Raw genomic sequence first — 21,907 nt, forward strand, 5'->3', positions numbered from 1 at the left:
ACAAAAGACATGATGAGGTGGTGTGTCCTGTGCACATCAAAGGACAGAGAGAGAGTAAAGGAGAGAGAAAGAAGAAGAGAGGGGAGAGAGAGGGAAGAAGAGAGCAGAGAGAGAGAGAGAAATAGAGGGAGAGGGGGAGAAAAAGAGAGGGAGAGAGAGAAGAAGAGAGGGTGAGAGAGAGAGAAAAGGAGAGGGAGAGAGAGAAAGAGAAGGAGAGACAGAAGACGAGAGGGGGGAGAGAGAGAAAAAGAGAGGGGGAGAGAGAGAGAGAGGGGAGAGAGAGAGAGAAGAAAGAGAGAGAGAGACCAAAGACATGCCACATCAGCTACACCTAAACATGTACGAAATAATCCGCCTGATGTCGCACAATCACAACTGGTGACATGCATGTGTTGTCACAGAAATGAGCAGCATCACACATTCATTCTTGAAGCAACCAATGAAACTTTATTGAACTTATCACAGAAATGAAATGAAGACACATGGTGGCTCCCCTCCGGACAATCCGTAGGTCACAGCCTGCAAGACAAAATACATGATGTGCACATCGAAGGACAGGGAGAGAGTAAAGGAGAGAGAAAGAAGAAGAGAGGAGTAGAGAGTAGGGAAGAAGAGAGGGTAAAGAGAGGGAAGAGAGAGAGAGACAGAGAGAAATAGAGGGAGAGAGAGAGAAGAAGAGAGGGAGAGAGAGAGAAAAAGAGAGGGAGAGAGAGAAGAGAAGAGAGGGTGAGAGAGAGAGAAAAGGAGAGGGAGAGAGAGAGAGAGAAGAAGAGAGGGAGAGAGAAGAAGAGAGGGGGAGAGAGAGAGAAAAAGAGAGGGAGAAAGAGAGAGGGAGAGAGAAAGAGAAGAAGAGAGGGGGATAGAGAGAGAGAAGAAGAGAGGGGGAGAGAGAGAGAAGAAGAGAGAAGAAGAGAGGGAGGGAGAGAGAGAGAGAAGAAGAGAGGGGAAGAGAAAGAGAAAACAAGAGGGAGAGAGAGAGAAGAAGAGAAGGGGCGAGAGAGAGAAAAAGATAGGGGGAGAGAGATAGAGAGCTAGAAGAAAGGGAGAGAGAGAGAGAGAGTTCCGCCCCTGTGCACCCAGGCCAGATTGCTCACCTGCGGCCACCGGTGTGTCTCTAACCACTTGCCAGCATGTATAGCAGTACAGCAGGTCACACATCTGAGTCAGAGTCGTCATCTGAAACAGAGTCCAGATACATGACTGGCACAGTACACACACTTGCACAAAACAACGTCGACCGCCCGCCCATGAAGACCCAGACAGAGGCATCCCAGTCCCTCCCGCCGCCCTACGGGGCATGCCCGCCCATGCACACCCGGGCCTCACTGCTCACCTTCCGCCACCAGCCTGTAGACAGCAGGTCCCACCACGTGCTGCTGCAAGCCACAAGCCCGGGCCCACAGACATGTCAGCCTCCACACCATTCAGCCATGCTGCGCAGGCCACCAGGTCTCACGTCTGGTGCTGGGTCTTGATTACAACATGGCATAGGACATACCAGGGCACCCTGCTACATCACAGCCTGCACAGCTGCTCAGCCCAATGGGTGCCACTAACTCTGTGATCACGGAAGCGAGGCCACGTGGTGATAGGCCCGCGCAACCCGCTGGTTCAGCCTACATTGTGGTCTAGCAAGGCACACAACTCCTGAGCAGTCTGGACTATTGGGACGGGGCATCATCGCAGGCTGTACACCCGCTCAGCAGCTTAAGTTGCCACTGCCAATGACTCCCAAAGTCACTCTCCAGTGGCGAGGTGCCTGTGCCGTCCACAATGCAGCATGTGCCGCAAACCCTGTTTAACCCGAGTGACCGTCCCGTGGTGAGGTGCCTGTGTCGTCCGCACTGAAGCATCTGCCACAAACCCTGTTCAACCCCAGTCACCGTCTTGTGGCGAGGTGCCTGTGCTGTTCGCAATGCAGCATCTGCCACAAACCCTGTTCAACCCCAGTCACCGTCCGTGGAGGGGTGCCTGTTCCATCCGCAATGCAGCGTCTGCCACAAACCCTGTTGAACCCCAGTCACCGTCCCGTGGCAGGGTGCTTGTGCCATCCGTAATGCAGCGTCTGCCACAAACCCTGTTCAACCCCAGTCAGCGCCACGTGGTGGTAGGCCTGTCCCGGCCTCAAGGCCTCCTGTCTGTCATCCAGTCACCCCCGTCAGAGGGGTAAATGACATCATCGGCCCCTTATATTTGCGTCGTCAGATGGCCTGTGACGCCTGTGCCAGATGGGTGTGGTGGCAAACCTGCCCTCAGCGTGTGGCTGTGACATGCTGACAACTAGACCAGTGACCTGCACACCACCAGCGAGTACACCTGTGACGGGTAGCAATGAGGCCCCCCTCGGAGTGTAGGTGGAGTGGTCTGACCTGGGGTATGCTGTACCAGCGCAGGGCCTGCAACAATGACTCGGGGACTCTGGGCGTGGTTCAGTCCATGTCCAGACAACAAAAAGGGGCTTATGCGTGTGTCCCTGTTGTGGTGTCCACGGGACCCGTAACACAAATGGCTATGTAGCACCTTCTGACTGGCATCACACAGGATGAGCATCATTCCCGCAAGCAAAATCACTGACCCTACATTCATCCACACATACATGAATGAATGATGGAAGACATGACAGAGCAGTGCGTGACTGGATGTTTATTGCACATCCAGTGCAGTACTGCAGCTGGAGCGGTACAGGGCAATGCCGAACACACAACACAAAATGGGCCTGTGTAGGGCCAGCCAGAGTCCATCCAGGGATGACAAGTACTGCGGAAGAGGAGGGGTGAAGTCCGCAATCTGGTCGCTGTGTCATTTGTAATCAAACAGGATGTGGCAGTCCATGTCATAGTCCAAGGTACGTGCATCTGTGTGAATTGGGGGTCAGTGGAAGGTCATAAGGTCATGTGTGAGACCAAGCATGAAGCAGGCCAGGTGGCGGAAATGACAGCTACTGAGTCCTTCTTATCACAGGCACATCCATGTCCTCGTCCCCGGTGTGTGCTCTGCGCCACCAGGGGGTGTTGCTGTACCGGCTGTGGCACTGTGTGCCACTGACACATCAGGGGCCGGAGGTGGATTGTTGGCCGCACTGTGTGCCACTGGCACATCAGGTGCCAGAGTGGATAGGCCTGCCGCTCTGGGAGGCAGAGACACACCAGGGGGCGGAGATGTGGATGGTGTGGGGGCAGCAGCATTCATCATCGCCACGCCTTGTGGCAGCAATGTCATGATGAGGATCTCCAGGGCATGGTAGATCCCAGCTACATTCTGCTGATGTGCAGCGGTGGCTGCCGTTCTTTCTGCCTCCATCCGCACCATGTCCTCCATGAGCTTCTGCATGTGTGCCTGCTCACGGCTGGTTTCGCTGGAGCCACTCTGAGCGGACAGGTGTTCTTCTCTCTGTGTCATGACTCCAGCAATGTCAGTCAGGGCTTGTTGGAGACCATGGAGCGGGCCTACACATCCAAGGATGGCGTCAAATTTGGTTGCCATGATGCTGAAACCCAACCTCACCTACCCTGCTGTATCCCTCTGGCACTCCAGCACACGGCGTTGGAAGGCCATGTGTTGTTCCTGTGGGTCTTGGGGGAGTGCCGAGGCTGTGGGTGCCTCCTGCTGAGTGCTTTGGGTAGTGGGTGGGGTCTCCTCGATGTAGCTGGGCTGCCCTGATCCTGGAGGTGAGTGGCGGATGAGGTTAATGATGTCTTGGATGCTTTGGGTGTCGATCATGGTGTTGTCCTCTTCGTCATCAGTGAAGAGTGGGTGGGACTGCTCTGCAGGAGGTGTTGACGATGCCCTTGTGATGTTAATGGGAGATGGTGTATTACAATGTGTCCACATGTATGTACCTGCATGGTACATGTTGACATTCAGAGACCATGGCATTGTACATTGTGACAGTCTGTAAATCTGGGCGAGGACCTAGAGTCATTGTGGGTGTGCACTGTGCTCTGCTTGATCGTGCATGTGTTCTATTGTGCCCATCTCCACCCGTCCCCCCAGTATCTGGTGGTCACTCACCCTGTTGAGGTTGTGTTGTGTCCTGCCGAGCAGTGTTCGATCCCAGACTCCGGCCACAGTCTCCACACTGATGACTGTCGACAGCAGGTCCTCCATGTCATCCAGCTCGAGCTGTGGCACTGGGCCCCTACCTCCAGTCTGCATTGCTGCCTTCTGGTTGGCAGAGTTTCTCCTTGGTCCTCTGCTTGATGTAATTCCATCGCCTCTTGACCTCATCCATTGCCCTCTTGTGCTCATCGACGGCATTCACCTTGTCCACGATGTCCCGCCATATTCCATTTCTGGTGCCCAATGACACGTTGGAGCTGACGAACAGTTGTTGATGGTGTTCCATCACCTCCGTGACTATAATCCTGTTCACCTGCGGACTAAACTTCGTCTTCCTCTTCTTCTTGTCCTTGCCCTCCCCTTGTCCCTGGCTGGTCATCCGGGGTGCTTGTGGGGTTTTGCTCGTCCACTGCGCCTGCTCCGGCTGCCACCAAGGTGCTTGGGTGTTGGTCAGTTTGTGTTTGGGTGTTTTTTCTACTTTTATGGTGATTTTTCCCGCCTGCCAGGTGTGTTGCAGGCCTGGCGCTGCTTATAGCTGATTTCCTCATCACGCTTTGGCCCATCGCAGGTTTTTTGGTGTTGTGGTTTGTGTTTTTGTTCCCATCGAGGTGGTTGTATTGCGGATATTGTCCGCAGTTTCAGCAGACTATCACATGCTACCGCCACGTTGTGAATTACACGTTGCCATGTGGTTATTTTTCCGCGATAGGCTGCGATGTTGAAAGTTGCGTAACCCTACTCTTGCAGTACTTATCACACGTTCTTGTGAATATACCTTACTACTGTGTATTCAACATGGACATCACATAATTAAAACGTGTGGCCAGGGTAATATATCTAGCACTCTAGTCACACTGAAACATTATACATGGTCTGACAGCTCTTGTCCTAATTCTACAATCCATATATTTATGTTTAACCACTAGATATCCGACTTAAATGCGAGCAGGTCTATTTTGTCTTATCATCCTTCTTTGGCTAATGAAATGAGTTCATTTCTGTTGGATAACAATGCACAACTGTTATGTGTCAAAATAAGTCTGTTATATTATGACTTAAAAGCGTCGAGCTGTATATCCTTCTCCAAACATTATTTCACTTTGCATTTTTATTGTATATATGCTTTTGCCCCTAAATTAAAAATATTATTCTATTTACATTTTATTTAACTAGGACATTGCTAACAAACTTACTCTTGCATTTCTCGATGCTCCTATCGTTAAAGAGCTGGGTTTTACATCTTCATTTGGTAATTCACAGGTGACTTCTGCAGCGGGCACAAGTGATATATTGCGCAGTCACATAAAACATGGAATTATAGCTGCCATAAAGCCATTGAACTTCATCCGGCTGCACGGTGACAATAACAAGTAGCTGTAGTTTTGCAGAGCAGGCACATTCAGAAGCCACAGTCCTTGAAAGGATTATGGCCCCATTGCTCTGGTGATGATGCTGATGCTGATCAGTTTATGATATTGCAGAGGGGCATGTTCTGATTAGGCCCCCTTGTAAAGATCAAACTGAACAGGTTATGAGAGAGCTTATGTCAGAAAATAAAGCAAGGCAACACTATGTACAGGCTGAACATTTAATAGACTATTCAAAAATGAACTGCATTTGCGGGTAGACATTGGGCTGAAGCGAAGTTTTTATGTGAATGTGATGTTGCACGCATCCCGATATAGTCAGTGTGCGTATTTTGTATTATTTTCTCCTGCTTGTCCATTTCCGTGTAATTTGCGCCCATGGGGAAATGGTTTGACCATAAAATGTCTCGTGGGAATTGTGAAACTGTACTACGTGAGCTCCAGAAGCATGTGCTTCACAGTCAATATTTAGGGACATGGCTATCAGTGAGGCAGCAGATGCAGGGGGCACCTGCTTACGGTACACGAGCGCATACCTCATGTGCAAAATTCATGATATATTTGTCTAATCCTAATATGTATAAAGTAATTAAAAAAGAATACGCAGACTATACAAATTATAGCTAGAAGTCCTTCAAGCGTGCCTGTTACTTCAACTAAGTTAGTTCAATGGTTACGTTTTCTGTAATTTCCTCCCGTACCAATTTATGATGCAGACACTTCCATGTATTGCTTCTTTACTTTTTAGAACTACAATTACACAGGTCATCGTCGTGCTATTTAGAGGACACATTCTATATCCTGCTGGCTGGGGCAAGAGTTTCTGCATCATTTTCTGCGGCTATTAACAGGCAGACAGACTTTATGTACTTTAATTTAATTGTAATGCAATTGCAGCAACTTCATCCGTACCTATAAGAATTTATTTTCGAGCCCCTAGGAAATGAACCAAACTGTGCTTCGAGATTGTTATCAAACATAATCACTTCAATATAGAACGTTGGTTCTAGTGTCTATTTCAAAATCTAATCAAATGAGAACACGGGCACACAAGGCAAGGGATGTGGCCTAGGGGTTTCATTGCACCACAAGGATATTGGTTTTGTGTTGATCCCACTGATTGCGATAAGGCGGCAGCTTCTTTAATTGGAAGTATTTCCTCTCTTCTAAGTGGCAATGGGATCTTTGATTCGTTAACATGTTCTTTTGAGGGTGTCAGCATTCAGACATTGCCCGGAAGTAAATCTCATTTATTCATGAGACCTTTTTATTGCTGCTCGGCTGTCTCGCTTGCACCTTGAGGGTTCACAAACAAGCCTGTTGAGCGGTTCTCCCGCTGATTGCTCACACAATTGTGAATCTGCACTGAGTTGCAAGTGGGCAAAAGTTCTGTCAATTAAAATAGGGGTATTTCCTGCTTTAAATTAGCACTTTGCAAAAATGAATACTGTGAGATGGCAAAATTACGATTCGCCACTGAATACAAGTGCGTTGCATTTGTTAAATGGCAGTGCCAAGCACAGCAGGAGCCTTACATCCCGCCGAGCTGTTTCCGTGGTTGCCAATAACTGTAATTAGCACCTGCTGAGGACAAGCCATTCACAGTAAGGAAACATTTCCAGATTGCTTCAAGCTGCCTCAGCCGTGATCACAGAGGAGGCACGCCTCTGATGAGTCACAGCACCAGAAACCAGCAACGCAAGGGCTGTAAATCTTTAATTATAATGTACCTTATCTTCTGTTTGTCTAATGCGCTGGGTTACAAACAATAGGTTCAATTCACAAAAAGTGACTGTCAGCAGAAGTGGCTTCCTTCAAACGTTCAGTTTTCCGGAAGTCTCTTACTCATAAATGAATTCTCAGTGACATGGCACATTGTATAGTGTCTTGATATATTGACTTAACAATCCTGCATGGCTCATCCTTATGCATGACCACAGACAATGCCAGCCATGCTGTGTTACACAGTGCTTACCACTTTTCAAATGCCTTTTCCATAGATTAAGATTACTTTCTCTTGCCCAGCACAGGATTTTTTAGGGCAAGCAGCAATTCTATTGATTATGAAAACATTCAGTCCTGAAGAGATTGAAAACCCTTTAAGATTGTGTAAATCGTGTAAAAGTTTAGACACAGTGTAGAGTACATAGCAGAAATTGGGCATTACAGTGAAACAGCTAGTCTTTCACTCTACGGGAACATGTTTTATTTGCCATACAAACTTTCAGGTCCTCCAGTTCAACCTTTTTAGGAGTAACCTTGATCTCATTCATTGACGCACATAAAGGACACGTGGGTATATTCTCACCCTTGCAATATGCAACATAACTCCAAAGAGAACTATGAGTTTCAAGAATATTACCTGTATTTTACCAAAACCCAGTAGACCTGCATGAAACCCTCTTAAGGATCTTGTTCAGTATCATCCCAGTCCTACATATTTATATAACATATCTAGGCGGCAGATTGAATCATGATCAGTTCTTCTACTAAGTGAAGTATATAATTATATTTCTGTTTTAACTTTCCTTAGAAGCACAGAATCAAGTGTGACAAATCAACCGGCATTATTGAGATGGAGATGGACCGATTCACAATTGAAAATGAAGGCACCTACACTGTACAGATTCAAGATGGAAAAGCCAAGAACCAATCATCTTTAGTTCTCATTGGCGATGGTACTGAACGCTTAATATATGATATGTCCTGAAATCCTGATTTACTCCACGCATTCCTGTCTTGATTTTATTTGTCTCTTCATTTTAACCCCAATACACATAAGCACATTTATAGATGACTGTCAAGCACATGCACAACTACATAATAAACCATATCAGTCAAAATGATTTTTTTATTGTTGCAGGCAGCTCTGAATGGTTATATTGTGTTTTTTCTGAAACAGAGAAAGTCATCTTTTCTTTACATACTGCATGCATACATTGAACTGCACAGTTTTCCAACCATTTTGAAACTTATGGGTATGCACATAAAGTAAATTTGTGATGTCCTATGTATGTATATCATACAAGAAAAAGTTGTCTTAGTAAAACAACATTGGTAGTTGAAAACTATCTATATCAAGCAAAAGCAAGCTTTGTTTTTATCTACAATTTTTTTTCAGTCATTATATGGTTTCATATCACATAACATTTCATTTCCCAAAAATACGTTTTTTGAAGATCTTTCTATTATTTGGAATTCATCTTTATATTTCCACATCTCCTCCATTTTTTTAAATTTCTTTTCAAATACGTGGAGACTGATAGAAGAATACTGCTTGACATACACAGAGGACTGGGTGTATAAACATGTACTCACTGGAACTTGAATGTTCCAAGAAATGCAATAATTTCATTCCATCATGCGATATCTCATCTCCTTTTATTAACTCCTTATAGAGAAGCAAATCTGCATTAAAATAATGCAAGGCAGATTAGAGAAAACAGCCAGTGAATCTCTTCGGGAGACTCTCCCAGGATGCTGACCATTCCGCTCCTTATATTGCTTTCTACTATAAGTACTCCCCGTTTTTTAAGTTGACTTTATTCAAGGAGAAGTACTTTTGTGGAAATGAGATGATGTCCATAGAACAATGGGGCATATTATCAAGGGGGGCGATAGGCAATTTTCGCCGCTTTAGCTGTCGTTTTCGGCCGCTCAGCGGCGAAAATTCTATCGCCCTATTAGCAAGCTGTCGCTAACAGCAGTTAGCGACAGCTTGTAGGCGATAGCGAGCGGTTTGGGGCCCGCTTTGCATGTTAGCGATATTTATCGCTAATGACATGCAAAGTGAGCTTTCCCAACCTGTTAGCGACTGAAAGCAATCGCTAACATCGCTATCGCCTATTACCAACACAGGCGTAGCATTGGAAATATTCGCGCTAAGCGCGAATATCTCCAAAAACTAACACCTGCTCAGACCAGTTCTTAGCCATTATTTTCAGTGGGAGGTGGATATAATGGCTAAGACAATGTTAGCGATAATGCGTGAATATCGCTGTATTCTCAGCGATATTCACGGATTTCGCCGCTAACGCCGGAAATTTTATCGCATTTGAGATAAACGTTTCTAACAGCACGTTATCTCAGTGATAAAATCCGGTGATGCTTGGCGATAGAAAAATTGTCGCTAAGCCTATTTAGCGATAATTTTTGCTTGTTGTTTGTAATATGCCCCCTACTTCCTTCTGAATTTAAAAATAAAGAAAAAACATGAAACTGATAAAAAATGTAACTATGATATCTGGTCATGTAGTGTTTTTAAATTACAGTAGGATATAATAAACTAAACCAGGTTTCTTTTCTGCCTGTTTGTATTCACATGAAGGGAGCCTGAACAACTCAGTAAAAAGTACAACTTAATTTCTTTTTTAAGAAACATCAAACCGAGATTCTGCAGTGTTTGAGGGAAATCCAAATTGTCTGCTGTTTCAAACATTTCTGAATGAGTATTTCATTGATCAATCAAGCGTACAAATAATGCAGACCATAGAAAATGACCAACAAATCACAAGTATGGTTTCATTCAAGCACTGAGAAAAACGTAAGCAGTACTAACTTACTTTGGATATAATTCTGGCACTATTTTTGCCACCTACGTAATTCAACTATAGCTAAGTACAGGTTCAGGCACAATTAGGCCACCTACTTTACAAAACGGTGTCTGTTAATCCATTTTAACTAGTAATACAGCTGTCCTAAATCAATTTAAAATGGTAGCAATTTGGTACTATATAGAAAAATAATCCCTCAAATATGGCTGTCGAGTACAACTTGATGAAGAAAAAACATGTATTTTATGATGCAGCTAAACTCCAAAATATGACAGGGTCTTCTCCACTAATGTGATACTGGAAAAATAGTGATTTTTTTTTTACTTAAATAGGTTTTTTTTATTGAAAACTTGGTTATTTTTTACAGTGTGAAATAGAACATGGAAGCATAGTTTTTGTATGCTGGTGCACCTGGTAAAGTTAGATTCCACTCACTCCCTAACATGTGGGTGGGCAGACATGGTTTTGAGGTGTTCTTTCATTTGCAAATGTGTGGGGTGAAATAAGTCTAACTCAAAACATGCCACTTAGATTCCAGTATTTGCATATATGATACATCTCTTTCTACATTCTTTCAATATTGCCATACTGACTGACACTACTATTATAGGACTCAGGCGTTTTCCTACTAACAGATGCACTATTTTCTTAATCATGATCGTTATTTGTTTCTGTTAGTAGTTAAAGAACTCTCTTTTAGAAAGTACAAGGAGCAATTATGAAAACACCTTTTTGCTAAATATTACCTCCACTCCTATATGTTGTCAAGTTTGTTGTTCCATCATACGTTCACACTAATCGTTTCATTGTTGTAAAGTCTTTAAACATTACATTTGAAATTTTGTCTTTTTTCGTCTTTTCTTTCTTTTAATCCTTTCTTTTTTGCATACAGCGTTCAAAGCAGTACTGGCGGAGGCCGAGTTCCAGAGGAAAGAGTTTCTCAGGAAACAAGGTGAGACTAGAAAGTGTTAACAATAGTAATATCGTTCTTTGATAACTCAAATTGTACTAAGTCTCAGCAGACAGACAGTTGATGTTGTCACACAAACAATGTTATTCCACAGTGTTATTCCGACTAGGAGTATTAGTTAGATTTGGTTGTGAAAATGAGTAGTTTGTATTCTTTCCTATATAAAAATGCAATAACAATTTTCTGATGACTTTGCTAAGTTGGTTTCTGTATGTGAGGCAGATATCTATGACCCGTCTACAGCTCTCCGAGCAGCAACAACAGTAGGACACATTCACAAAAAGGCCATGCCTCCACAAAAATAAGTAAATATTATTCATAGCAGATATTTGCAACATTTATCTGATTCTCATAACTCAGAGGCCATATACAAGGGATAATTATGATTTTCCCAACTACCCAAGTGTACATTTTTCTACCCAACACTGCAAGAGTGAATTCTCTGTTATGAATTCACATTGAATACGTTAGGGTGAGATATATATGAAATTTCTCAAACAACATATGACTCAATTGTGACTACAGTAAAAACTGACTGGATATGTAGAATGACATTGGCACTTGTAGATGATATATTTACAAGGAACTCTACACTGATTTTAACTTTGTGAATATAGGACTTTGTATGCAAAGATGTGCACATGTTCCATGTGTAAGCCTGACGTGGGAGACAACACACATTTTGGGGCTCAGCCATTATATAGAACGCTTGGAGCTTATGTTATTATTCACTACAATTGCTGGAAGTATCAAGCAATCAGCCCGTATTCTGGTGCCATCTGTTCTTGCATGGCAAGGCACTAAAATTGAAATGTAATTTCTTAGTTCAATCCAACACTGTCATTCAAATATTTCTTTCATTTAGGGCCTTACTTTCTGGAGTATTTGTATTGGGAAGTTACAGAAGAATGTGTGGTGTTACTTATATGTAAGGTAAGAATACTCATTTTGTAAAACAATAACTTGTCATTGTAAAAGTGACAGTGTTATACATCGTTGTTAGGAAACAACACTGATGTGGGTGTATTTGAATTGCTATTAGATCTGCAAGATCTCATTATACAAATGTGCTATGTTATGGAGAAGATGTTAGTGGAGGAGCTGGTATGAGGAACCTGTACCTTGACAATTTTTAAAAGGGTTTGTAGAGGTAGAGTTTACTGGAATTTTGAGATTCTGCATCAGCAAAGATTTGCACAGTATTAATATGTGACAAAATGGCAATTTAGCCGAATAATACTGAAACAGAATGTGCTGCATAGTTTGCCTTTTCTTGATTAATAATTTTGTGCACTCTGCTGCATAATTTTAACCTTCAGTGTTGTTAAATTCCTGTGATATGAAAATTAGAGGTACCCCTTAAGAAACTCAAGGGAAATGAGGTTATCTAACCAGTGGAAAAAAGAGATTCCCTTGAACAAATAACTAGATATAACTTAACATGGTCTAAATACAAACACAATGAAACAAATTATATTGCAACAACAATTATATAAAGTACAAATTATTTATTATACATCAAAAAGATAAAAACAATTTATTACATCAATGAATTCCTAGGTACATGGTTAAAACCTAAACAAGTACACCATCAATTATGACCTGCACAATTGAAAAGAAAAGTCTTGAGAAAGGTGGAATTAATCTGTCCAAACCACCGAAACGCGTCGACGCTCACTCTTCAGTACAATTTATTGTTTATATACAAAATGTGTAACGATAAAACATAGGTGCTAGTACTAGTGAGCCATAAATGTGCAAATTGTATTTTACAAATTTTTATGTTTTACATTTTATGTCTGTCTTTTCAATTGTGCAGGTCATAATTGATGGTGTACTTGTTTAGGTTTTAACCATGTACCTAGGAATTCATTGATGTAATAAATTGTTTTTATCTTTTTGATGTATAATAAATAATTTGTACTTTATATAATTGTTGTTGCAATATAATTTGTTTCATTGTGTTTGTATTTAGACCATGTTCAGTTAGATCTAGTTATTTGTTCAAGGGAATCTCTTTTTTCCACTGGTTAAATTCCTGTGGCCATGGTTATAGGCAATAGTTTGCAAGGTACATGTCGGCCACAACCAACAACTATTGATGCAACTTAGGTATTTAGATAAAAATCTCCATCTCTAATTGTTGTAATGAGTTTGAATCTTCACAGGAGAACTTTCGAGAAACCCCCAAACTTCCCCATATTCAAGTTAGGGAAAACCATTGAAGAATTGCAGCACCAGAAATCTTGCAATTTTAGATTACTTAAAGCAGCATTTTCATGTGAGACACAAAAAGGCACGTATGTTCCTGTAATTTGTTATTTTTAAATTTTCATAATTCTCATCTTCATATTTGCTATATCCAGCATAAACTATCATAGTACCCTTTATTCTTATCTGTTGTAAGGGGATTTGTAAGCAGAAGTTACCTGAGACATTTAGGCCTGGTGTGATCTGCAACTGGTATAAATGTAAAATGTCCCAGGTCACACTTTGTCAGACCATTGCAAAAAGTATTCCAAGATTATATTAACTGTCAGTGGTAGTTTCTCTTGCTGTGGAAATGACTCTATAAAGCATTACTAAGATTATAAGTAAGTAGGGGACACTATAATTTTACCACCATTTAAAGATGTGCCTTCTGGGAGGTTATAGCAGATACAACCACAGATCACCTTCTGTTCGCTCTGATCTCTCATTTTATTCATGGGTTTCATAAATAAGTAAAATAATAAGCAAAATGACACCCAACTTGATTTTCTTCTGAGTATTCCTTATATTCAAGTACGAACATGTATATGTTCTCCGTGTCTTCCAACCTACATTTGGACATTACAAAGTCTTCTCAGGATGAGGCTTCAAGAGTTTCTTTGCCATCCAATTTTCTTTCAGATGTGACTGGCCAAAACAACCTTGTATCACATGTCAATGATACTTGCTAGATATTGGATCTTGGATGCCTTTGCATGCTTTCCATTCTGATTACTTCCTTCACTTCCATTCTGGCCTCTTCCCTTTCCTGTAATACTTGGTTGGGATCACCTAGACACTGCCTTCTCTATTTCAAGTCCCTGATTCAATTGGATTTCCAGTACTACAAACATGAAAAAGTAGCAAGGCAACTAATTAGACAACTAACAATGCTTACATCGGGCAAATTATTTGACTGTCATGATCTAAGATCTTCCAAGATTTACTTTTTTACCGGTTATTGCAGCTCTGCAGTTACTTGACTTCTAGATAACTCTAAGGGGATGTTATGCCTATTTTCAAACAATAAGGAGTGACAGGCAAGCTCCATAAAAGTTCTAAAGGCTACAACATGATATCCCCAAAAATAGCAGCACTTCCCAAAAACTTGGGGAACCCCCTCTGCTGGACTTGGCCCTTTTTGCAGGGTCATCCCTGAACTTTTTGCCTTCTTCCTAGCCTTTTTTCTGACATGGTGTTGGTGGTTCTAGGACTCTGGACACTTTAGCACTGCTGTCCAGTGTAAAGTGTGTGTGCTCTCTGTGGTAAACATGGTAAGATTGGTCTACCCCTGTATGGCATATTTAATTCACCGGTCAGTCACTTGTAAAGTGGTATCTCAGATACCTGGGGGTTGGTAAATTAAATGCTACTAGTGGGCTTGCAGCGCTGATTGCGCCATCCACCAAAGTAGCCTTTCAAACCTGTCTCAGGCCTCTGACATTGCAAGGCCTGGGCGCGCAGAGACACTGCCGCTGTGACATGACACCTAAACAGTGTGCCACGTCTGTGACCCCCGTTTTACTGCATGTTAGTCACCCCTAATGTAGGCCCTAGCTAGCCCTATTGGCAGGGTGCATTGTAGTTAGAAGGTAGGACATGCAACTTAAGTGTGTGACATGTCCTGGCAGTGAAAAACCACCCTTTTAGATTTCTCACTGCTGTGAGACTGCCCTCTCATAGGAATGCATTGGGGATTCCCTATAAGTGTTTCAGTGGTAATTCCTGATATGAGAGGAGCGGCGTGGCCAAGTTTGGTATGTTTGGAATAGTGATAATAAATGCTACGCAATGGTGTGCGCTGATTTATTATACCTATTTTAGAAGTGCCACTTTTAGAAGTTGGCATTTCTGTGTGTTATTTGTCTGCCTGCCTGATGTGGATTGCATATCTGGCTTTGGACTGACAGTGGCTGTTGAGGTGTGTGTGGCTCCAGGGAGGGCAGGGTGAGTCAGCGCTAGGCTGAATGGGAGATCTGCATTTGAATTAGTGTGTGGAGTAGTCCCCTGACCCTGAAGAGGTCTGTGCCTGCCTAGGTGAATGCTGTCTCCGCTCCCCCATGGTGGTCTGATGACCGAGCCCTCACCTGACAATGGGGAAGAGAGGCCCTGTAAACAGAGTGCTCCAACCCCCCCCCCCCCAGAACCAGTTCAGGCTGGTTCCCTAAGCCCTGTGCCAGGGGCAGACAAAGGAAAATATAGTATAAATATTAGGGCTGTGACCCCATGTAAAGGTTGAGGTGTTTGGTGCTGTTTTGAGTGCTGGGACCGCTGGGCCCCCAAGAAGAACCGCTGTGGGGGACTGCCCCTCTGCTGGAGAGCCACGTAAGCTGGCCGACCTGGGCCCAGCTTTGCTTTTCGGGACTCTGGCTGCTAGTGCCTCGTGAGCGCTATATTTTGATAACTGGAACCCCCAGAGGAGGGGACTCCAATCCCACCAGGAGAATACAGGCGGGAGCCCACACCGCATTTTGTGCCCTTTGAAGTGCTGCCGCTTCATGAGCAGCAACCCAGGAGAAGCGAGGTCTAAGTTCCCTTGCACTGAAAGGGGAATCCAGGCGGGAGCATACCCCGTGCTGGAAGATGCCGGAGTAGCAGTGGAGTCATCGCCCCCTTATTGTTGCATTCCGGGCGGGGCTCCCGTATGCCAGGGAGAGCCCTGTGTTTGTGCCACAGTAAATGGAGCTGGAGCCCACCCGCCTGTCTGTGTTGCTCGAGGAAGCCGCCACCCCCGGAGCAGCGACCCAGAAGTCAGACGTCCCCTGCCAGAGAGTGGGCGGGTCTCCCGTACACTGATCAGAGGGAGACGGAGCCTTCAAGGCACATGGTCAGTGCCTTTTTCTTTCCCTGCCCAGACGAGACCAGGTAAGTGAGGAGAGGCCCCGGGAGTAGGGGCCCGCCACGGCACCTTGTCGGTGCCTTCCTAATGCCATGAGGATACCTGAAGAGGCAGAAAGCAACAGAGAAGACCCCGGTGAGTGGGGCCTGTACCGGGCACTGCAGGTGCCAAATCTGAGGCTGCTAGGGGGAGCTCCAGCAGTGAGTGGGTCAGCCAGAAGAGTCCTTAGATGTCCCGGTGAGTGGGGGCTAATTGGAGCAGCATTGGCGCTCCAGGAAGCACCATGGTGCCACAGCTGATCCCTGCTCATTTCTCTTTGGGGCCACGTTGCGATGCAGACATTATGTGTTGATATTGCTAGATATAATGCTGAGGTCATTATTGTACCAGTAGTTACTGGTTGTATTTTACAATTGCTAATCCTCTGTGTATATTGCCTAGTGCCAGTTGGCACTGTGTATATTGTGTGCTTATGATTCTATTGTGTTTTGGATAATACAAAGGCTATTGTCTATATAACCTTGAGTAGAGTTTCTTTTGTGGTGTGCCTAGTGTGTTGCTGCTGTGTGAGTGTGTTGCACAAACGCTTTACACATTGCCTCTGAGATAAGCCTGACTGCTCGTGCCAAGCTACCAAGGGGGTGACCAGGGGTTATCTGCAGCGTGTAACTCCTTTGCCCTGACTAGAGTGGTGGTTTCTGCCTGTCTTAGGCGCATGCCCTAGCCAACCAGATATTCTTTATATTAGCTATTGGCATTAGAGCAAGTGTTGGCTTTTGAGCTTGCTGTTGAGTTTAAAATTGCGTGTTAGGGTAAGATCTAATCAACTTCAGTTATGGCTAGAGATTGTTATTACGTTTTAATATTGTGGGTTAGGGTTAGAGTTATAATTAGGATAGCTGACAATATACAACCATTCACAAAATAATGGTGTTTTAGTGATTAACAGTACATGGACTCTTTATATTGATGGTGTAACAATTTAAGGTGTTTCTGTGACACAGAACATTGTGACAATGTCGTAGTTGAAGAGGTATAATTATTAGGTAAACATGTGCCTTGAAAGATCGAAAATCAGATGGTTTGCTGGGCAGAACTCTATTCTTAACTTTCTATGCCATATAAACACTAACTACATTTGATTGTGCATACTTCTATGCTGTTTCTCCAAGATTTAAGCAGACAAAGCAAATATTGTAATAAAGAGAATTTTTGTTCACCCAGTCATATTGATTGCTCACAAGTATAGTGAGCTCACTTTAAGATTTAAAAAAAATGCTGCTTCTTTACAAATAACTTGACAATTATTCTTCCTTCAATAAGATGTTCCTGCAAAGGCGTTTGGAGTTAAAAATCACATGAATGTTGCTGCTTTCCCTATCATAATATGTCATTGCCTTCATTTCATGTTTGATGAAATAACACTGTTTTTGATTTGCTTCATTTTTGATCAGTTTTTAAAAATTTGGAATGAACTCATAACTTCTTTCCAGGTTTTTGATTTAGATCTAAGCATCTGCAATTACTTTGTCACCTTGTATAACACATCTATCCTGTCTATATCCCGATATAAAACTGCCTATAGCGCCTTCCAAACGTTTGAAAATCAAGTTCGGGACCCCGAGTGAGATTGCCAAAAATAAATACAAAAACGTTCCTTTTTGTAATATTACAACATCAGGAACCTGTTCTGGAACTGTAATTTAAAAATTACAGACAGTAACAAAGGCTTATAATTCAATTTGCAAATGTTATCGACCTGAGTACTTAATACCCAGATATATAGTTGTTGAAGCTACCTCTGAAATTGGGAATCTTGCTTAAAAGTTCAGTAACACTTGGGTTTTAGCTTGCTTAAAAGTTCAGTAACAGTTGGGTTTTAGCTACATTAAACTTTTAGCCTAAGAATGGTCAAAATCTTATGGCCTCATCTATTATATGATCAAACGCGACTGGTTAGATGAAAAGATAGTAATATCGTCTGCATATGCGGTGATTTTAAGTTCCGAGCCACTAGAGATCAATGGCTGAATTCCGTCATTAGCTGCACAGATTGCCAATACGGCTGCATATAATGAGTGACTAAAAGATTATATAATGGACACTCCTGCCGGGTGCTGTGATGGGTTTTAAGCAGCATTGAAAATGTCCTGGATTAAGCTAGGTTAGCACAAGGGTTGCTATATAATGACTGTCCCCATTTAAAGAACTGAAATCCATACTGAAAACTACAATTGTCGCCCATAAACACTCCCGATACAACGCAGATGAAAACCTTCTCAGCATCTCAAAAATCCTACCTATCAGATCTTACTGCAGTGTCAAAAGCAGCAATTGCAGTATAGATGTGGCTGGTGGTGTCCCTGCCTGGTATTAAGCCTAGCTGCTGCTGTGAGACTAGGACTGGCAGGAGGGGATCAAGCCAGGTGTCTTTGAGCTTTGCAAAACATTTGCATCAGCATTGATGAAAGATATGGGTTGATAAGAGTCCCTGTCAGCAGATGGCTTACCTTTCTCCAGAAACACTAAGATGTTAGTCATGTTCCAAGTGATAGGCACTTCTCCACTCATCAATATGTTGAGTTACACTTAGGAATGTCCGGTGGCAGAGCTACAAGAGCAGTCTCAGTTTCCCTGCCAGAGTTGTCTTTCTGGAGTGTAGATGCCTGAGACTCCCCTAAACATGGCAATCAGCAGCCCTGGATATATTCCATAAACCTGGACAGACTAATCGCTTGGGGCTAATAGTAACTGACAGAAAGATGAGAATTGCTCTGCAATAGCCTGGGGATGAATATAAGCTATTCCATCGCTGCCTTTAATATAGGGGATTGTGCACCTTGACTTTCTATCAGAGATTTGATGTGCCAGAACTCGCCGACCCTATCTCCATAATCTTATTGGAGAACCCTATTCTTGAGATAGCTAGCAGCAACCTTTTCTCTCAGTCCCGCCCCAAAAGCAGGGCCGGAATGGCCGTAGCGCGCACCGGGCGTTTCCCCGGTGGGCCGCTAAGGTGGGGGCCGATTTTGGACCCCTGGGGGCCGTTTAATTACAGGGCCGTTTCCAAACACTGCCCTGTAACAAAATTGGCCGAAATCGGCCCTGGGAAACAGCTCGGCCAGTCGAGCTCTTTGCCAGGGCCAGTTTTAGTTCCCAGTTGGGCCCTGCCCAAAAGAGACCGTTTTTCAATTAGGTTGAGGTAATGGACCCACTCATCAGAACCTCCAGTAGCTTTTGGCCGAGCATGCAATATTTCCAACTGTAGAATTGACTGGAAGAGCAGTATAGCACTGCCTTGTATACCCTTATTTTTTTAATTACGAATGAACTGCACTGTGATGCCCCTAATGTATGCCATCATTGTGTCCCACATCACCAGCAGTGAGCCTGTACCTGTATTAGTCTCCAAAAATTCCATAAGCAAGCCAGACTTATGTTTGTAGCAATCAGGATCGAAAGAAGGCGGCAGTGAAACGAAAACTGAAGCTGTGTTTATCTAATCGGGTTAAGATTAAATGATAGTAATATGGGGTTATGCTCAGAAGTGATCTAGGGACAAACTTCCATTGCTGCATCTTCAATCAGGCACTCATCAGCAAAGGCCATGTCTATCCTGGAGTATAGTTTATATGGAGACGAGAAGAAAGTATAGCCCAGCTTAATAGGCTGTAGATCCTCCATACATCAGCCAGCCCATGTAGATGGGTGAGTTCCAGGTTAGATGCCCTCATTGTAACCACGCAGGGAGAGGCAGAGTGGTTGGTAGAATCAATGCTATTATCCATAGCACAATTAAAATCATCCATTATAAATATCTCCCCAGACCAATCCAGCAATTCAAAACAAAGCATGTCCAGCATCCCAGGCTCATCTATATTTGGCCTATACACCATACAAACAACATACTTTACTCACGCATTACCTACTGGCAATTGCCTATCTACCCCTTGGTTACAATGCAGATTTAAGTACTTTAAGCTCAAGTTTTTTCGCACACATATTAGCATCCCTCCCGTATGGAAACAGATTGTGATGTTCTTGTAATAAAATTAGAGCCAAGATGCTTAGGTAAGAGACGGACCTCCTAAGCAAGATAAGTCTTGGTTAGAGAAAGTAGTTGTGGGTTGTACATTTTTATCTTTTTCCGTACTAATTGTTGTTTTCCAGACAGACAGATTGAGGCAGCAAGGGTAGTTTATGTCATCGAATATGACAATGGAAGCACCCTCCTGGATCATGGTATTAATTCCTTCACGTCGTTCCAGTCAGGCTTCTAGGTCATATAAAAACATACTTGCTTTTTGTGTCCAACACAGCCATACGTTCATAATTTCTTGCTGTTGGGCTGCCCCTATTTCTGTGGATGAACTTTAATGACTTAGGGCCATATGTATCATACTTCAGTTTTGCGAATTCCAAATAGCGAATTTTAAGGAATCGCTATTTGGAATTCGCAAAACGGTATGTATGTACAAAATCGCTATATAATAGCGATTCCTTACCATTCCTAATTTGCGATTAGCTAATTGCTAATCGCAATTTACCCATTCATTTCTATGGGCCAGGAGGCCCATAGGAATGAAGGGGCAATTTGCGATTAGCAATTTGCTAATCGCAAATTAGGAATTTTTCCAAGGGTGCAGGGGTGTCTCAAGAACACCCTGCTGCACCCCTGAAAAAGACATTTGGGGGCATATGGCGCACATACATGCCCTAAGGGCATGTATGGGCGTCATATGGCACCTTTTGTTTTTTGGAAAAAAGCTTTTTGAAAAGAATTCGCAAATTACCACTAACTAGAAGTTGGTGGTAATTTGCGAATCCTTAATGGCATTTTTTGAATATTTTTTGTTTGATACATTGCATTTAAGGAATTTGCGATTCCTTAAGTGCAATCGCAAAATAAGGAATAGCAAATTTTGCTATTCTTTATTTTGCATCAAACATGTTTGATACATACCATTTGTCTAATTAGTATTCGCAAAGGCCGAAATTCGCAGAATTTCGGCCTTTGCGAATGCTAATTAGCTTGATACATATGGCCCCTGATGCAAGTTTGTGCGATGTAAGTAAAATTGTGATCAGTGCATGAATCAATGTAGGGCAGAAACTGGTGATAATTATTTAATATAACAATCGTGCCTATTTTTATTCTTGTTTGCAGGTAGCCAATATCAAGAAAGAAACAGTTTTTAGATGGTACAGGGATGATGCTGAGATTCAATCGGAAGAGGCCCCTGATTTGCAAAAAGGGATTTGTAGATTTCCAATTGTAAAGGTAAAGCATGCCAAATACATACATAAAAAGTAGATAATGTTTTTCGCTGTTAAAAGGTTTGCAATGCTTTTACTATCATTATGTCTTTTCCGAAAATCTTAAGTGAACCATCAGAGCAGCATTCAAGGACCTATAAACTTCCAAAACAAGAATAGACCGGCCAATTTGTAGCATTCTGGTTCCGAGTTGTGAAAAGCAGCATATCAAAATTTTGAATGGCAGTTATGTTTGGCTTACAGACGTCTTTGAAACTGCATGCTCATGCTAAAACCTAAATTAGGTAATATGGACCTGGATGAGAGAAGAGTAATTGCTGGCTTTCCAACTACCAGCATCAGTTTTCAAGAACAGGGGTTTGGTTCTTCACTCTATTCCTTAAACAGCATATAGGGCCTGATCTGCAAACGTAATTTACATTATTGAGTTAGTTTACACTTTTCAGCGAGATTACTGCTTTTCGGTGTTCACAAACTCCGGATCTAATTTAGAAACTTCACTTTATAGTGCTACAACACATTCTACAAACTGCTAGTCATAAACTACGCGGTACAACAGGGGGTGGTGATGGACGGAGCATCTGAACCAATC

At 43.0% G+C, this 21,907-nt stretch overlaps 1 protein-coding gene across 1 annotated transcript in view; it reads left to right on the top strand.

Annotated features, from left to right (window-relative positions):
* MYOM2 (myomesin 2) overlaps window positions 1–21,907 on the top strand; it is a 724,606-nt gene that overhangs the window by 668,151 nt on the left and 34,548 nt on the right. Inside the window, exons 26-29 of the mRNA XM_078647923.1 lie at window positions 7,960–8,104; window positions 10,872–10,931; window positions 11,815–11,882; window positions 21,206–21,319. Coding sequence (XP_078504049.1) covers window positions 7,960–8,104; window positions 10,872–10,931; window positions 11,815–11,882; window positions 21,206–21,319 — 387 coding nt within the window. The remainder of the gene's footprint in view (window positions 1–7,959; window positions 8,105–10,871; window positions 10,932–11,814; window positions 11,883–21,205; window positions 21,320–21,907) is intronic.

This window comes from Lissotriton helveticus, chromosome 6, assembly GCF_964261635.1.
Source record: "Lissotriton helveticus chromosome 6, aLisHel1.1, whole genome shotgun sequence".
Taxonomy (NCBI): domain Eukaryota; kingdom Metazoa; phylum Chordata; class Amphibia; order Caudata; family Salamandridae; genus Lissotriton; species Lissotriton helveticus.